The sequence below is a fragment of the Oncorhynchus kisutch genome, linkage group LG24, assembly GCF_002021735.2.
Source record: "Oncorhynchus kisutch isolate 150728-3 linkage group LG24, Okis_V2, whole genome shotgun sequence".
In the NCBI taxonomy this organism is placed as follows: Eukaryota; Metazoa; Chordata; class Actinopteri; order Salmoniformes; family Salmonidae; genus Oncorhynchus; species Oncorhynchus kisutch.
This window is the reverse complement of record NC_034197.2, coordinates 11,134,687-11,150,093: the sequence shown is the minus strand read 5'-3', so window position 1 is coordinate 11,150,093 and position 15,407 is coordinate 11,134,687. Positions and strand designations below refer to the sequence as shown.

At 38.8% G+C, this 15,407-nt stretch overlaps 1 protein-coding gene across 2 annotated transcripts in view; it reads left to right on the top strand.

Moving 5' to 3' along the window:
* The window catches only part of LOC109869824 (nuclear factor of activated T-cells, cytoplasmic 2-like), a 45,236-nt gene extending 34,793 nt beyond the window's left edge, over positions 1-10,443 (top strand). For both annotated transcript variants that reach the window (XM_020460089.2, XM_020460088.2), the window contains exon 10: positions 9,379-10,443. In XM_020460089.2, the coding sequence (XP_020315678.1) occupies positions 9,379-9,434 (56 nt within the window). In that variant the 3' untranslated portion in view covers positions 9,435-10,443. The remainder of the gene's footprint in view (positions 1-9,378) is intronic.
* Positions 10,444-15,407: the final 4,964 nt, after the last annotated feature.

Sequence of the window (15,407 nt, the reverse complement as noted above, 5' to 3'; positions counted from 1 at the left end):
AGGAAAAAGGAAAGGGCTGAGTTTGGATGGAAAAAATGAAACTGAGAAAAGGGTCCAGCAGTGGACGAGTGGAATTTTGTTTTAGATGGCCTAACAGGGTTTCCCTCTGTAAACAGCAACAGCGTTTACTGTTTCTGATTTAACACAGAGTAACTGGGAGAGTCATACTGGGTGGACTGTGTTTGCAAGGTGTTGATCTGAGAGCTCCCTACCAATATCTCTCTCTCTCTTCCCTCTGTTCTGGACTTTTATTCTGGTAGCTACTAGAACAATCTCCCTAAAAATCTCTTTGAACTGTTCAGAAGAGACGGCGTGAATTAGACCTTCATGGTCAAATTGCTGCAAAGAAACCACTACTAAAAGACACCAATAAGAATAAGAGACTTGCTTGGTCCAAGAAACACGAGCAATGGACATTGGCTAGTGGAAATGTTCCTTTGGTCTGGAGTACAAATTGGAGAGTTTTTGTTCCGACCGCCGTGTCTTTGTGAAGATGCGGTGTGGGTGAACGGATGATCTCTGCATGTGTATTTGCCATCGTAAAGCATGGAGGAGGGGGTGTGGGGGTGCTTTGCTGGTGACACTGTCTGTGATTTATTTAGAATTCAAGGCACACTTAACCAGCATGTCTACCACAGCATTCTGCAGAGATACGCCATCCCACCTGGTTTGGTGGGACTATCACTTGTTTTTCAACAGGACAATGACCCAAAACACCTCCAGGCTGTGTAAGGGCTAAGGAGAATGATGGAGTGCTGCATCAGATGACCTGGCCTCCACAATCACCTGACCTCAACCCAATTGAGATGGTTTTGGATGAGTCAGACCGCAGAGTGAAAGAAAAGTAGCCAACAAGTGCTCAGTATATGTGGGAACTCCTTCAAGACTGTTGGAAAGGCATTCCTCATGGAGCTGGTTGAGAGAATGCCAAGAGTGTGCAAAACTGTCATCAGCAAAATCAAATACAGGCAAGATCCAAGTTAAAATAAAACCACTTTAAATATATATAATTTCCCACTGGTGAAAATCACATACTGCACACTGCTAAAAGTTACTGAGCTTTGAAGAATTTGAAGAATCTCAAGTATAAAATATATTTAGATTTGTTTAACACTTTCTTTGGTTACTACATGATTCCATATGTGTTATTTCGTAGTTTTGATAACAAGGTAGAAAAGAGTAAAAATAAAGAATAACTCTTGAATGAGTAGGTGTCCTTAAACTTTTGACCGGTCAGATGGGGGAGCCATGGGAAGCATTAAACTACAGAAATTCAGCTGTGTCAAAATATTCATTTTGACAATAGATATTCTGCTGATTTAAGCAACTGGGATATTATTCCATCTACTGAGGTCAGATTTAATCGAATTAAGCTTTTCTGTCCATGGTTTTATCTAAAGAAGGAAATATTTATTTAAAATGGAAAACGATTGGGATTCCATATCATAGAGATTAAGTAGTTCCAAGAGGTTAACTCTTGGAACAACCCATCCCAGATCCGGGAGAATTGTCATCAACTACACTAATTAGCATAGCGCAACGGTCCAAAAATATTACTAGAAAATATTCATATTCATGAAATCACAAGTGAAATATAGAGAAACACAGCGTAGCCTTTTGTTAATCATCCTGTCATCTCAGATTCTGAAATTATGCTTCACAGGCAAAGCAAGACAAGCGTTTGTGTAAGTTTATCGATAGCCTAGCATAGCATTATGTCCAGCTAGCAGCAGGAAGCTTGGTCACAAAAATCAGAAAAGCAATCAAATTAACCGTTTACCTTTGATCTTCGGTTGTTTTCACTGACGAGACTCCCAGTTAGACAGCAAATGTTCCTTTTGTTCCATAAAGATTATTTTTATATCCAAAATACCTCCGTTTGTTGGTCACGTTATGTTGAGAAATCCACCGGAAATAGCGGTCACGACAACGCCAAAATTATATCCATAATATCTACAGAAACATGGCAAACGTTTTTTATAAGCAATCCTCAAGGTGTTTTTCAAATATCTATTCGATAATATATCAACCGGGACAATTGACTTTTCAGTAGGAGCGAGAGGAAAAATGACTACCTCTGTCTTTTATGCAAGAATCACTCTGAGCCCTCAGCTGGCCACTTACGCAATGTAGTCGTTTACGCTCATTCTTCAACATAAAGGTGTGAAACTACGTCTCAAGGCTGTAGACACCTTGTGGAATATGTAGAAAAAGGAATCTGGTTGATCTCCCTTTCAATGGCCAATAGGGATGCATAGGAACACAACGATTTCAAAATAAGACACTTCCTGATTGGATTTTCCTCAATCTTCCGTTTTGGAAGATTTAGAGTGATTTCTATCCTAAGCTGTCAATTATATGCATATTCTAGCATCTGGTCCTGAGAAATACGCCGTTTTCTTTGGGAACGTTATTTTTCCAAAAATAAAAAATAGTGCCTAGTTTCATGACATTTGTGGAGTGATTGAAAAACTAGCTTTAATGACTCCAACATAAGTGTATGTAAACTTCCGACTTCAATTGTAGCTGACAGCGTCTAAACTTGACCTAATTTGTATTCATTATTACAGGAAAATAAACTCACAACAATGTTATTATTTACAAGTCAATGGCGAGCTAATTACAGAAAATAGTTTACGGTTGTGAGTGTGAGTGTGTCGAAATAAAAGCAGGCTATTCTATAGAAGAATTTTAGAACCTGTCTCATAAACTTTAACATGCAATGAAAACGACTTTCTGACAAAATTTTGAAATGTATAGTATCTGAAAAATGTAGCTAGCTAGACTCTCTTACCCGTAGACATGGATGAACGCTTCTCCCTCTCTGTCACGGATGCCATGGTTACCCTTAGTTTGAGATTTTTATACAACAGCTATTACAACAGCCTTCTGTGTTCTCTTTTCGACACCCTCCGCATTTGCCAACAAATGCCAGAATTTTCTTTATCTCCTTAGCTATCATATTCTGCTTCCACCGGGCATTCCATTGATTTCAAAATGCAGTCCTCCAGACAGTGGAGAGCCTTATCAACACTTTTGCAGTTCTTTGTGATAGCTTTCAAAAAAGCCACTTCATCTCTTGGCATGTTCAGCCCATCCATTATCTCAGCCAATCATGTCTAGCGGGAAGGCTCCTGACTTTTTCTGTGGCTTAACCAACTAGGCTTGTAATTTTACATTTTCATTCATATTTGCACATGGCATACACATTTGTTATTAGGGCACATGAAAGTTCACATGTTCCAGAAGGCATTTCAGACAACAACAAAAAACACTTAAAAAATAAATAAAAATGTTCAAATGCCTCTCCTGTGAAGAAGTGACACGGGACATATGCCTAGTTTCATGAAACGAGTCACAAATTATTCTCTTTTCTGTGTGTCCTTTTGGGGCAGGTGTGTTTCTTTGAACATTGCTATATCAATATGGTTTCTTCTTAGGATATCAAGACAGCAGGAAATTTTAATATGTGAGTTTAGGCCTTTACAATGTCAAGAGAGAATAGCTAGCGTTGCCATTGTTTAAAAAAAAGAAGTAGTATTAATGTTGTAATTATTAGCCAATAAGGGGGGGGGGGGGGGGTCTTAAGGTATTGCAAAACATAAGTAAAGTAAAACATAAAATAACTAATAATTAACCTCTTCAGACCTTTACATTTAAGTTAGCAGATAAAAAAAAAATAATGAAATATTGCAACTGAAAATACAAGCCTAAACAGCCACATATCCTCACTATTGTGAGCAATATACTCTAAATGACCTTAAACATAGGAGGAAGAATAAAAAAAACAAGCAAACAAGGAATTGTGTGGAAGCCCATATGGGACTGACAATCTATCTTGAACAGTTTAGCCCATAGGGGTGTAATGTGCTGTAGCCCCGTAAGGAAGCAACCCTAGTCTGTTATGGCTCTTCAATGTATGGTACTTCAATATATTGGAAATGTTTCATTAATTAGCGCGGTGTCATCAATGTGGAAATGTCCTCGAACATAGGCAATCTAATAATAACAAAGTCCAATGTTCAGAAAGAATAATAATAATACTGTTCCTTTTACCCAATTGAGGGGTTTCTCATCATCGCCTTGTGCTGAGGGCAGCACCACACCATAGGCTAGGCTGCGTGATTGTGCGTGGATAGCATACCTGAATATTGAGTCAGCCAAAAGCCTAGATCTGTCAGCTCTTCCCCTTGTGTGTTGGACATTTTGTGTGCTTATCGAAGTAGTCTTGAGCCTCCTTGGCAGTAGAAAATGTGTGTGTTGTGGTCAAGATGAGATTTGCCAGTTGGATGAAGCTATATCTCAGGTTTATCTTATTTCAACTTTTTAACTACTTTGCTAACATTTTACCTAACCCTAACCTTAACCTTAACGCCTAACTCTAACCTTAATCCTTAGCCTAGGTAAGGTTAGTCACTTCACTAACCTCGCTAACTTTAGCCACCAAAAAATGTAATTCGTTATGAAGAAAATCATGTACTGGACACGAATGCGTTATGAAAAAGAAAACACAAAAACATAATATATAGATTGTATGGTGGACACCATTTTTTTGTGTGTGTGTGCCTTTCAAGAATTTTGAATAAGTCATTTGTGTCTACTGTATTTCATGATAATCTGTGATAGTGTGTTGGTTATAAGTGCAGTTTGAGAGAGCATCAGTAGAATACTTTTTCTTAAACACAGCCTTCAGTTGTAGGGTGTGAATCCACCTCCCCAGTGCCACTTGTAGTTACACGCCCCCGCTCCACCTTCAAACCCTTTCTTCAAACAAAGCACAGGAAGATGGGGAATGCAGAAAGTCCCATTGTCTTTCACTACTTAGATGTCAAGGTGTGGTTTATGCCCTAAACATTCATTTATTTGAACTTCACAAAGATGTTTTCAGAGAAATAAGATTCTCAAATTAGTCACTCAGATCTATCTTTCACACCTTGCTCATTTCGAAAAGGTTTTTAACTCTGGAGCGTCATGATTCTGTGGTTTCGATTATAGAACTATATCATCTTGGCCGTGCTGCTCTCTGTGGTGTGACCGAGATAAAGTGCAATAGAAGAAAGCAATGCATTTCACTATGAGTAAAACTAAAACATGGAATGGGCTTCACATACTGTACTCTAAAGACCTCTTCTAGAAGCTAGTGTCTTTGCTCATATATAGGCTAACACTCTTGTACTGTGAAGGTGCTGTCTATGACTTAGAAAGTGAGTCAGGATGCACTCCTGCACATGCATCTTTCCATGCCCACTCATGCTATAGTTGTAGTGAAACGGACTGGAATTAACCCCAGAGGCAGTGGCGCAGGTGAAAATATTCCAGCAGGTGAAAGGAGAGAGAGATACTATTCAGAGAAAAAGCACACAATAACAGCATGCTGAGCACAGATTAGTTTTAGGTCCCTTACGTCCCACTTATGAGCGAGCAGATCAACGACAACAATAGCAACATGCCCATGGTCACTCAGAGAACCAGAGTTAAGAAACTCAACTGGGTTAAAGAGTACTGTATTCTGAGAAGTTTACTTTAGCACTCACTCACACCACCACCTCATAGGAGGCAGTATGAAGTGACTGAGTCAGCTACTGTACTGCGTGTGTCTCTCTCCCACCCCTGGTTGGTAAACAAACATGTTTATTGGTGCAGGACTCTAAAGCCAGACACTCATCTATTGTATGGTCAAGTCTGAGTGTTCCCTGGGCCGGCCTTAAATGGCCAGACCGTGCCAACCCTTCATGAGGCTCAGTTAAAGCTCTCTACTGTATAACTTCCCAGCCTGCCTTGCTCTGGAGCACGACTCGCCTCTCTAATCCCTCTTTTTTATACTCAGGAGAATCCTGTGGCATCGTTGAGTAGTTGAAGGTTTCTTTAAGGCATTAGGTGTCAAAGGGAATTCCACCAGAGGATAAAATAAACATGGACGTTGAGGTTCTGACGACAGCAGAGAGAGCTGAAGCAACCGGGCCGGTTTGGCCACTCTAGTTGGTTTGCCCTCCCTGTTTTAGATGCAGCTCTGCTCTGCTCCATAAAGTGTGCTTAGTGTTGAGCTGCTGTAAACAGCCATGGTTTATTTATTTTCTCTTTCAGATGATCAGAGACAGAAGGAGCCGAGAGGACTGGGAGGAGGATAGTCTAGCAGCTACTCTTAATGATAGAAGTGGGCCTACAGTTTGCTCTGCTGGCAGGCTGTTTTAGATCAGCTTCTGAATTGTTTGTCAGGCAAAAAAATGCATATCTGATAGATAACTCAGTGACTTGCAATAACAAGCGAAGGTTATTGAAAACTACAGAATCATGTTTTATCTTAACTGTACCTGTTTTATCTCAATAGTAACTACACAAACAGGGTTCCAGTATTAGTGCATACTTTGCAACCAGTTTCACTGAGAATTATTTAGGGTAACACCATGCCCAGACCGGATGCGCGCTTGCGCAAATTGATTTTGTCCCCCCACACCAAGCGCAATCATAACACGCAGGTTGAAATATCAAAACAAACTCAGAACCACTTATATTAATTTGTGGACAGGTCGAAAAACATTAAACAATTTATGGCAATTTAGCTAGCTAGCTTGCTATTGCTAGCTAATTTGTCCTATTTATCTAGCTAGCTGTTGCTAGCTAATTGGTCCTATTTATCTAGCTAGCTGTTGCTAGCTAATTGGTCCTATTTATCTAGCTAGCTGTTGCTAGCTAATTGGTCCTATTTATCTAGCTAGCTGTTGCTAGCTAATTGGTCCTATTTATCTAGCTAGCTGTTGCTAGCTAATTGGTCCTATTTATCTAGCTAGCTGTTGCTAGCTAATTGGTCCTATTTATCTAGCTAGCTGTTGCTAGCTAATTGGTCCTATTTATCTAGCTAGCTGTTGCTAGCTAATTGGTCCTATTTATCTAGCTAGCTGTTGCTAGCTAATTGGTCCTATTTATCTAGCTAGCTGTTGCTAGCTAATTGGTCCTATTTATCTAGCTTGCAGTTGCTAGCGAATTTGTCCTTGGATATAAATGTTGAGTTGTTGTTTTACCTGAAATGCACAAGGTCCTCGACTCCGACAATTAATCCACACGTAAAACGGTCAACCAAATAATTTCTAGTCATCTCTCATCCTTCCAGGCTTTTTCTTCTTTGGACTGTATATGGCGATTGGCTTCTAACTTTCATAGTATTACCACGACCGCTCGTTGGCGCGCGTGAGAAATGTGGGTGCAATGATTGAATAACATGTATGCGTAAACGTATTTTGCGATGCTCGCACATGCGACGCGAGCGGTGTGGTCAGCATGTAAGGGCTGTTGTGTGTCTCTGAGGGAGTTACATTGGTACACACCACTGCTCAGCCAGGGATGAGTGTGTCTGTGTGGGTTGGTTGACGGTGTCTGTTTTCGCTTAACTTGCTGTTTAATGGCAGCACCCTTTCCATTTTCCCACTATATAGGTCAATGCTTTAAAAAGGCCTCCTAAAAGCCTGTTGGATATTAAGTTCCCCTAAAACCCGGGTGTTACTGCTTACTAACTTGCCCCATTCATCCCTTTTAAGTGAAAAAGTTTCCTCTTAAAAAAGATTGATCATATTTTCATATATTTTAGGATGCTTCATATCAGTTAAACTACTGTATTAACTGAGACCCAACCTCCCTGTGAATGTTCAAAACATGTTGTTATAGTATACCACGCATAAACATGAATGGGTTTAGCTTTTAAAGTCAGATGTACTAGAATTAAAGGCATTTTGGCTCAATTGATGTCATTGTCAACCAATTTCACACTATTATTCCTCCATTTTGGGCATGCCTTAAAATGTTCCCTAAAAGTCACAACAAGAAGCCATGGCGCCAGGCTCTTATGTCATAGTGCCAGTATACACAGTGTGCTTCCAGAGCTGTTGGAGTTGTTAGTTACTGATAAAGACAGATAGACTGCAGTACAGAGGATGTGGCCTATCCGGACACACTACATGCTCATCATACTGGACATTCCTCTGAGCTTACTACAGGTTTTCCCTATTGTCAATGTGAATCAAAGTGTGATTACATGCTGTTGTAGTGTAAGCTACTGCTACAGTAGCAATCTTATTGGTTTCGTGATGTTATACAATCACTCTTCGTTTTCATATAACCATCTGGCTGTGGTTTATGAATACAATACAGTATTCAGTTTGACACCTTGCAGTATAGGTATAATTCTTTATATTTCACGATAGGCCTATAAATATGTTGTAATGGTCCCCATACAAACTGATCATATAAAGCCAAATGAGAAAGCGTACAATCATTGTTTGTAGACTTTTTCAAATGGTAATATATCTGAATTACTTAAAGGTCCAACGCAGCCGTTTTTTTCTTAATATCAGATCATTTATGGGTAACAATTAAGTACCTTACTGTGATTGATTTAAATTAAAATGGTCAAAAATAAACAAAAATAGCTTCTTAGCAAAGAGCAATTTCTCAAGCAAGAATTGTTCTAGAATTGTCTGGGAGTGGTCTGAGTGGGGAGGGGAAAACTGAAAACTACAGTAGCTGTTATTGGCAGAGAGGTTTGGAACTCCTACTTATTGGTCAATTAACTAGTGACTAAACTCCATCAAACCAAAACAGGTTGAAATTTCAGGTGGTCTTTTCAAACAGCTCCTGCACTAAAAGGGCATTATCATTATTTTCACAATTGCACAGTATAATTCCAAATTGTGTTGAAAATAACGTTTTTGACTGCACTGGGCCTTTTAATGGTGGTGATCTGTTTTTAATACGTCTTTATTTACCCTCATCGCAGAGCTCCCAGACATGAACTTTAGACAGGTTTCATCACATCACAATGTGTGTAAAATGTGTTTCCCCCACCTTACACACGACATGGTGTGTGTAAGCACTCCACACACCTTGACTGAGTCTATTTTTAGAACGCTGAAGCTGTGAAAGTTTCCATTTATTCCCCCTGTGCTGTGTGTCACCTGGCTGTCAGCAGAACAACAGGAAGTAATGGGGGAGTAAAAGAGCGGTAGAATCGAATACTGAGGCCCTCCTCCTAGTGGACACTCTGTGCCAATGCAGCTCATGAACTGTTGCGGCATATTCTGTTATCACTACTACAGCCAACCTGGACAGTAATCAGCAGTTCTTGGTGTTGTGTCCCTTGATGTTTTACTGTCGGATCAGAATGTTTTTGTCAAGATGTTATGCCCTTTTCTACGATGTAATGTACCTTTTTATGAGCATTCGTTGTAAGAGAAAGGAAATATGAAAAGGCCAGAAGTGAAAATTGCCCTCTCTGGAGCTGTGAAATGCTGCCTGGGAAGAACATATGACAGTACAGTATTACATCAAACACATTTTATGCTCTGACTAGCTAACGCCCAGTACTTGTTTCTCTTCTCCTCCCTTTAGTAAACGAGATCATAAGGAAGGATCTGACCGGCGTGCAGGCCAGAGTTCAGACATAGACGACAGCAAACAGGAAGTGGACAGCTGCAGCTCGCTCTGCGTCGCCACGGGAACTTCTTCTTCTTCTTCCCTGTGTGCCCAACTGTCCATCTCCATAACAACTATCAACTATCAGCTGCCAGCATTTTGGCTGTTCAGTCCTTTTCCTTCAAATAACTGTTTCTCAGCTAAAAATTCAGTGCCTTTTACCCAATACCAAAGAACGTTCTACCAAAGAAAATCGTCTTAATTTTTAGGATCATCGTAAACTAGATTGTGCCTTGTTTTTTTGTATAATGTAGAAGAGAGGGTGAAAATTCATTAATTCAAGCAAGTCACAATCATGGCAGTAGCTGTGGCAGTACTCGGTGTTCAAACCTTATGCAAACCTTTTCAAGGAACTTTCAGCCTCTAATCTTGTCGACACTTCTACTAATGACACCATGCATAAAATATGCCAACATGTCAGCATTGCACTGTGATATGTGTATTGTGTTATGAAATGTAATGACCGAAATTCTTCTTGAGCTTACTTTGATCATCTCATCTTTCTACTCTAAAGGAGACACATTGCACACTGCCATCCTAATAACCCCCAAAATATTTGATGGAATGTTCATCTCCCCATATTCTTGCTTTTCAAAGTTATGTGCACTGTTTAGTAGGGGAATCGTTGTGTATGTGTATTCTTACATGGTGTGTTGTCTTTATTTCAATATTTAATGTTTTTTTCCTCATTATGTTTGAGTCATGTGATGAACTTAATGTAACTAAAATGTATATTACAGTATAAGCACTTGATTTGCCGAAGAGGCCAGTGTTTTTAATACAGGTTATTATTTTGACCTGCTTTGAGAAAAAGTATTCTACATTTCTCTATGAATGATTGAATATTGAATTAGCCTCAAAGGGCTTATATTCAAATAGTTACATGCAAATCCTTACACAGGAAATAATTAGTGGGAAATGTAATAACGTATTGTTCCCAGTTACAAAATTAGCAGGCTATAAAGATGTCTAAGCAGGATAGTTTTTGAGTGTATGCCTACAATACATTTGACTACAATAGTCTTTCAGTGCCTTCAGAAAGAATTCATAACCCTTGACTTATTCCACAATTTGTTGTTACGTTACAGCCGGAATTCAAAATGGATTAAAAAACAATCTTGCCTATCTACACACAATACCCATAATGACAAAGTGCAAACATGTTATAAGAAATGTTTGCAAATGTATTGAAAATGAAATGCAGAAATATTTGATTGACAAGTATTCACAACCCCGAGTCAATACTTTGTAGAGTCACCTTTGGCAGCGATTACAGCTGTGAATCTTTCTGGGTAATTCTTTCACACCTGGATTGTGCAACATTTGCCTGCTGAAAGGTAAATTTATCTCCCAGTGTCTGGTGGAAAGCAGTCTCAACCAGGTTTTCCTCTAGGATTTTGCCGGTGCTTAGCTCCATTCCCTTATTTTTTTATCCTGAAAAACTCCCTAGTCCGTAACGATTACAAGCATACCCATAACATAATGCAGCCACCACTATGCTTGAAAATATGGAGAGTGGTGCTCAGTAATGTGTTGTATTGGATTTGCACCAAACATAACAGTTTGTATTCAGGACAAAAAGTGAATTGCTTTGCCACATTTGTTGCAGTATTACTTCAGTGCCTTGTTGCAAACAGGATGCATGTTTTGGAATATTTTTTATTCTGCACAGGCTTCCTTCTTTTCACTCTGTCAATTAGGTTAGTATTGAGCAGTAACTACAATGTTGTTGATTTATCCTCAGTTTTCTCCTATCACAGCTGTTTTACAGTCACCATTGGCCTCATTTAAACATTATTATTGATTTTTTTTACCTTTATTTAACTTGGCAAGTCAGTTAAGAACAAATTCTTATTTTCAATGACGGCCTAGGAACATGAGACCAATAGCTGCCCTTCTTTGCGAGGCATTGGAAAACCTGCCAGGTCTTTGTGGTTGAATCTGTGGTTGAATCTGTGTTTGAAACACTGCTCGACTGAGGGACCTTACAGATAATTGTGTGTGTGAGGTAGCCATTCAAAAATCATGTTAAACATTATTATTGCACACAGAGTGAGTCCATGCAACTTATTATGTGACTTGTTAAGCACATTTCTTAAAAACTTTGAACGTATTTAGGCTTGCCAATACAAAGGGGTTTAATACTTATTGACTCAAGACATTTCAGCTTTTCATATTTTATTAATTTGTAAAAAAACTTTGATATTATGGGTTATTGTGTCCACTTTGATATTATGGGTTATTGTGTGTAGGCCAGTGACACAAAATCTAAATTTAATACATTTTAAATTTGGGCTTTAACACAACAAAATGTGGAAAAGAGGTGTGAATACTTTCTGATGGCACTGTATGCTTGCTCATTTTTGTTATTATTATTCTTATTTTATTTAACTTTTATTTAACTAGGCAAGTCAGTTAAGAACAAATTCTCATTTACAATGACGGCCTACACCGGCCAAACCCGGATGAATCTGGGCCAATTGTGCGCCGCCCTTTGGGACTCCCAGTCACGGACGGTTGTGATACAGCCTCATGGGTGCCCAACTTATTAGTTGCCTATTTGATTGTAACATTTATCAAAATCTTTGGCATTTTTAGTTCATACAGAGAGAAAAATGCACATAATATGTGTAAAACATATATTATAGCCTACCTATTTCTATAGTTTTTTGTGTAATACATTTTTTTTCTTCCCGCAATGACAATCAGCAATATACAATATATGTAGTGCTTATTATTGTCTGCATATACAATAACATCCCAAGTATTCATACCTGTACTGTACATACTCTGCCTTACATTTCCAAGATAATCCCACATTTCCAAGATGAGCTGTGATTTCTTTATTCAGTGTCATTGTCATTATATGTGTATTTTGATGTACAATCAAACATGAAATCAATAGGATTTCCTGCATGTACAGTCAGGTCCATAATTATTGACCTTGTTGATAAAGCTGACCAAAAAGACATTATAAAAGAAATAATACAAATACTGAGCTCTAAAATTTGGAAGTTATATTATTTTATAATAAGACAATTGCTCAGAGAAAGAGATTTTGTTTAACAAGTAATCTTTTTTTTTTTAATTAAAAGACGGGTCAAAATGATTGGCACCCCTGTTTTAAATACTCTAGCACACTCCCATTGGGAGGATGATGACAGTCTTTTTCCAACAAAAAAAAGATGTTGGGAGGGATCTTAGAGCTCCATATATAATTTTTTCAGATCCTTGATATGATTTGTTTGCTCTTATGGACTGCCCTCTTCAATTCAAACCACTGGTTTTCAATGGGGTTCAAGTCTGGACTGAAGTTTGATAAACGGCATTCGCACTTGGATTGGAACCGGTGCTCTGGTCAGAAGACAGGAAATAGAGCTCTTTGGACACGGACACCAGTGGTGGGTTTGGCGTTGAAAAACATATGCAGAAAAGAACCTCATCTACTGTAAAATCAGGTGGTGGATCTTTGATGTTGTAGGGTGGTTTTGCTTCCACTGGTCCTGGGGACCTTGTTAAAGTTCAACAAACAGCATCATGAACTTTACCAAGTACCAGGACATTTTAGCCCCAAAAAACCTGGTTGCCTCTCATTGGAAGTTGGAACTTGACCGCAAGTAGATCCTCCAGCAAGACTTTAAGTCCAAGCACTAACAAAATCCACAAAGAAATGGTTAATTGACCACGAAATCTACAGACATGAACCCAATTGAAAACCTATGGTTTTAATTGAAGAGGCCAGTCCAGATGAAATATATATTCTGTACTGAAGAATGGTCTAAGATCCCTCCAAACGTGTTCTCCAATCTCTTTTTAAATTTTTTTTAAAGGCTGTGTCGTTTATCTTCATAAGGGGAGGGTGCTAGAGTATTGAAAACAGAGGTGCCAATCATTTTGACCCCAATCTTATTGCACGTTTTATTTAATATTTAATGAAATATATTTCTCTGAGAAATTGTATTAGTGTCAAATAATATAATTTGACATTTTTGGGGGCATACAATGCAGCTCATTTATATGATTTATTTTACAGTCTTTTTTGCTCATCTTTATCAAGGGTGCCAATAATTATGGACCTGACTTTATATATTAACATTTTCCCAAGTGCTCAAAGTTCTTTTATATTGTGTAAAAAGGGATAGCTTACATTGGTGTAGAAAGGGACTTTTGTTACGTATCCAAGTGCAATATGTTAACATTTTTAAGAAGATTCCAAAGAAAATATGCTTTACTTAGATTATATATAGTTTAAAAAGTGTAAACCTGAACAGTGTCCAGTCATTTATGCCATTGCTGTTTGTACTGAGATTTAAAAGTTAACAACCCAGAGACTGAATCTGCCTGTACGAGCCATTCTCTCAATGTACAGCATACAGTATGTTTGAAATATCCTGAATGTATACTTTACGAAATAGTTTTCCCCTTTATCTGTAAATAGTTCATTGCTTACAACTGCATAAATGCTTCTGTTAAGCCTGTTTTTTTAATTTCAAAGTTATAGAGTATGGTAGAAAATATGTTTTATGAACTGCATCAGTTGTTTTCTTGCTTTTTCTTTTGTTTTGTTAATCCAGTGTCTTAGTAATATACAAAAAGCCATATACAGTGCCTTGCAAAAAGTATTCATCCTCCTTGGTGTTTTTCCCCCCCAAAAAAATTGCGTTACAACCTGTAATTTAAATGGATGTTTATTTTGCTTTTGTGTAATGGACATACACAAAATAGTCCAAATTGGTGAAGGCAAATGAAAAAAATTACTTGTTTCAAAAGATTCTAAACGGACGAGTGGTGCGTGCATATTCATTCACCCCTTTGCTATGAAGACCCTAAATAAGATCTGGTGCAACCAATTACCTTCAGAAGTCACATAATTAGTGAAATAAAGTCCACCTGTGTGCAATCTAAGTGTCACATGATCTGTCACATGATCTCAGTATATATACACCTGCTCTGAATGGCCCCGGAGTCTGCAACACCACCAAGCAAGCAGCACCACGAAGACCAAGGAGCTCTCCAAACAGGTCAGGGACAAAGTTGTGGAGAAGTACAGATCAGGGTTGGGTTATAAAAAAAGATCTGAAACTTTGAACATTCCACGGAGCATCATTAAATCCATTATTAAAAAATGGAAAGAATACGGCACCACAACAAACCTGCCAAGAGAGGGCCGCCCACCAAAACTCACGAACCAGGCAAGGAGGGCATTAATCAGAGAGGCAGCAAAGAGACCAAATATAACCCTGAAGGAGCTGCAAAGCTCCACAGCGGAGATTGGAGTATCTGTCCATAGGACCACTTTAAGCCGTACACTCCAAAGACCTGGGCTTCACGGAAGAGTGGCCAGAAAAAAAGCCATTGCTTAAAGAAAAAAATAAACAAACATGTTTGGTGTTCGCCAAAAGGCATGTGGGAGACTCCCCAAAAATATGGAAGAAGATACTCTGGTCAGATGAGACTAAAATGTAGCTTTTTTGCTATCAAGGAAAACGCTATGTCTGGTGCAAACCCAACACCTCTCATCACCCTGAGATAACCATCCCCATGCTGTGGGGATGTTTTTCATCGGCAGAGACTGGGAAACTGGACAGAATTGAAGGAATGATGGGGGGGCGCTAAATACAGGGAAATCTGTTTCAGTCTTCCAGAGATTTGAGACTGGGACGGAGGTTCACCTTCCAGCAGGACAACGACCCTAAGCATACTGCTAAAGCAACACTTGAGTGGTTTAAGGGGAACCATTTAAATGTCTTGGAATGGCCTAGTCAAAGCCCAGACCTCAATCCAATTGAGAATCTGTGGTATGACTTAAAGATTGTTGTACACCAATGGAACCCATCCAACTTGAAGGTGCTGAAGCAGTTTTGCCTTGAAGAATGGGCTAAAATCACATTGGCTAGATGTTCCAAGCTTATAGAGACACACCCCAAGAGACTTGCAGCTGTAAT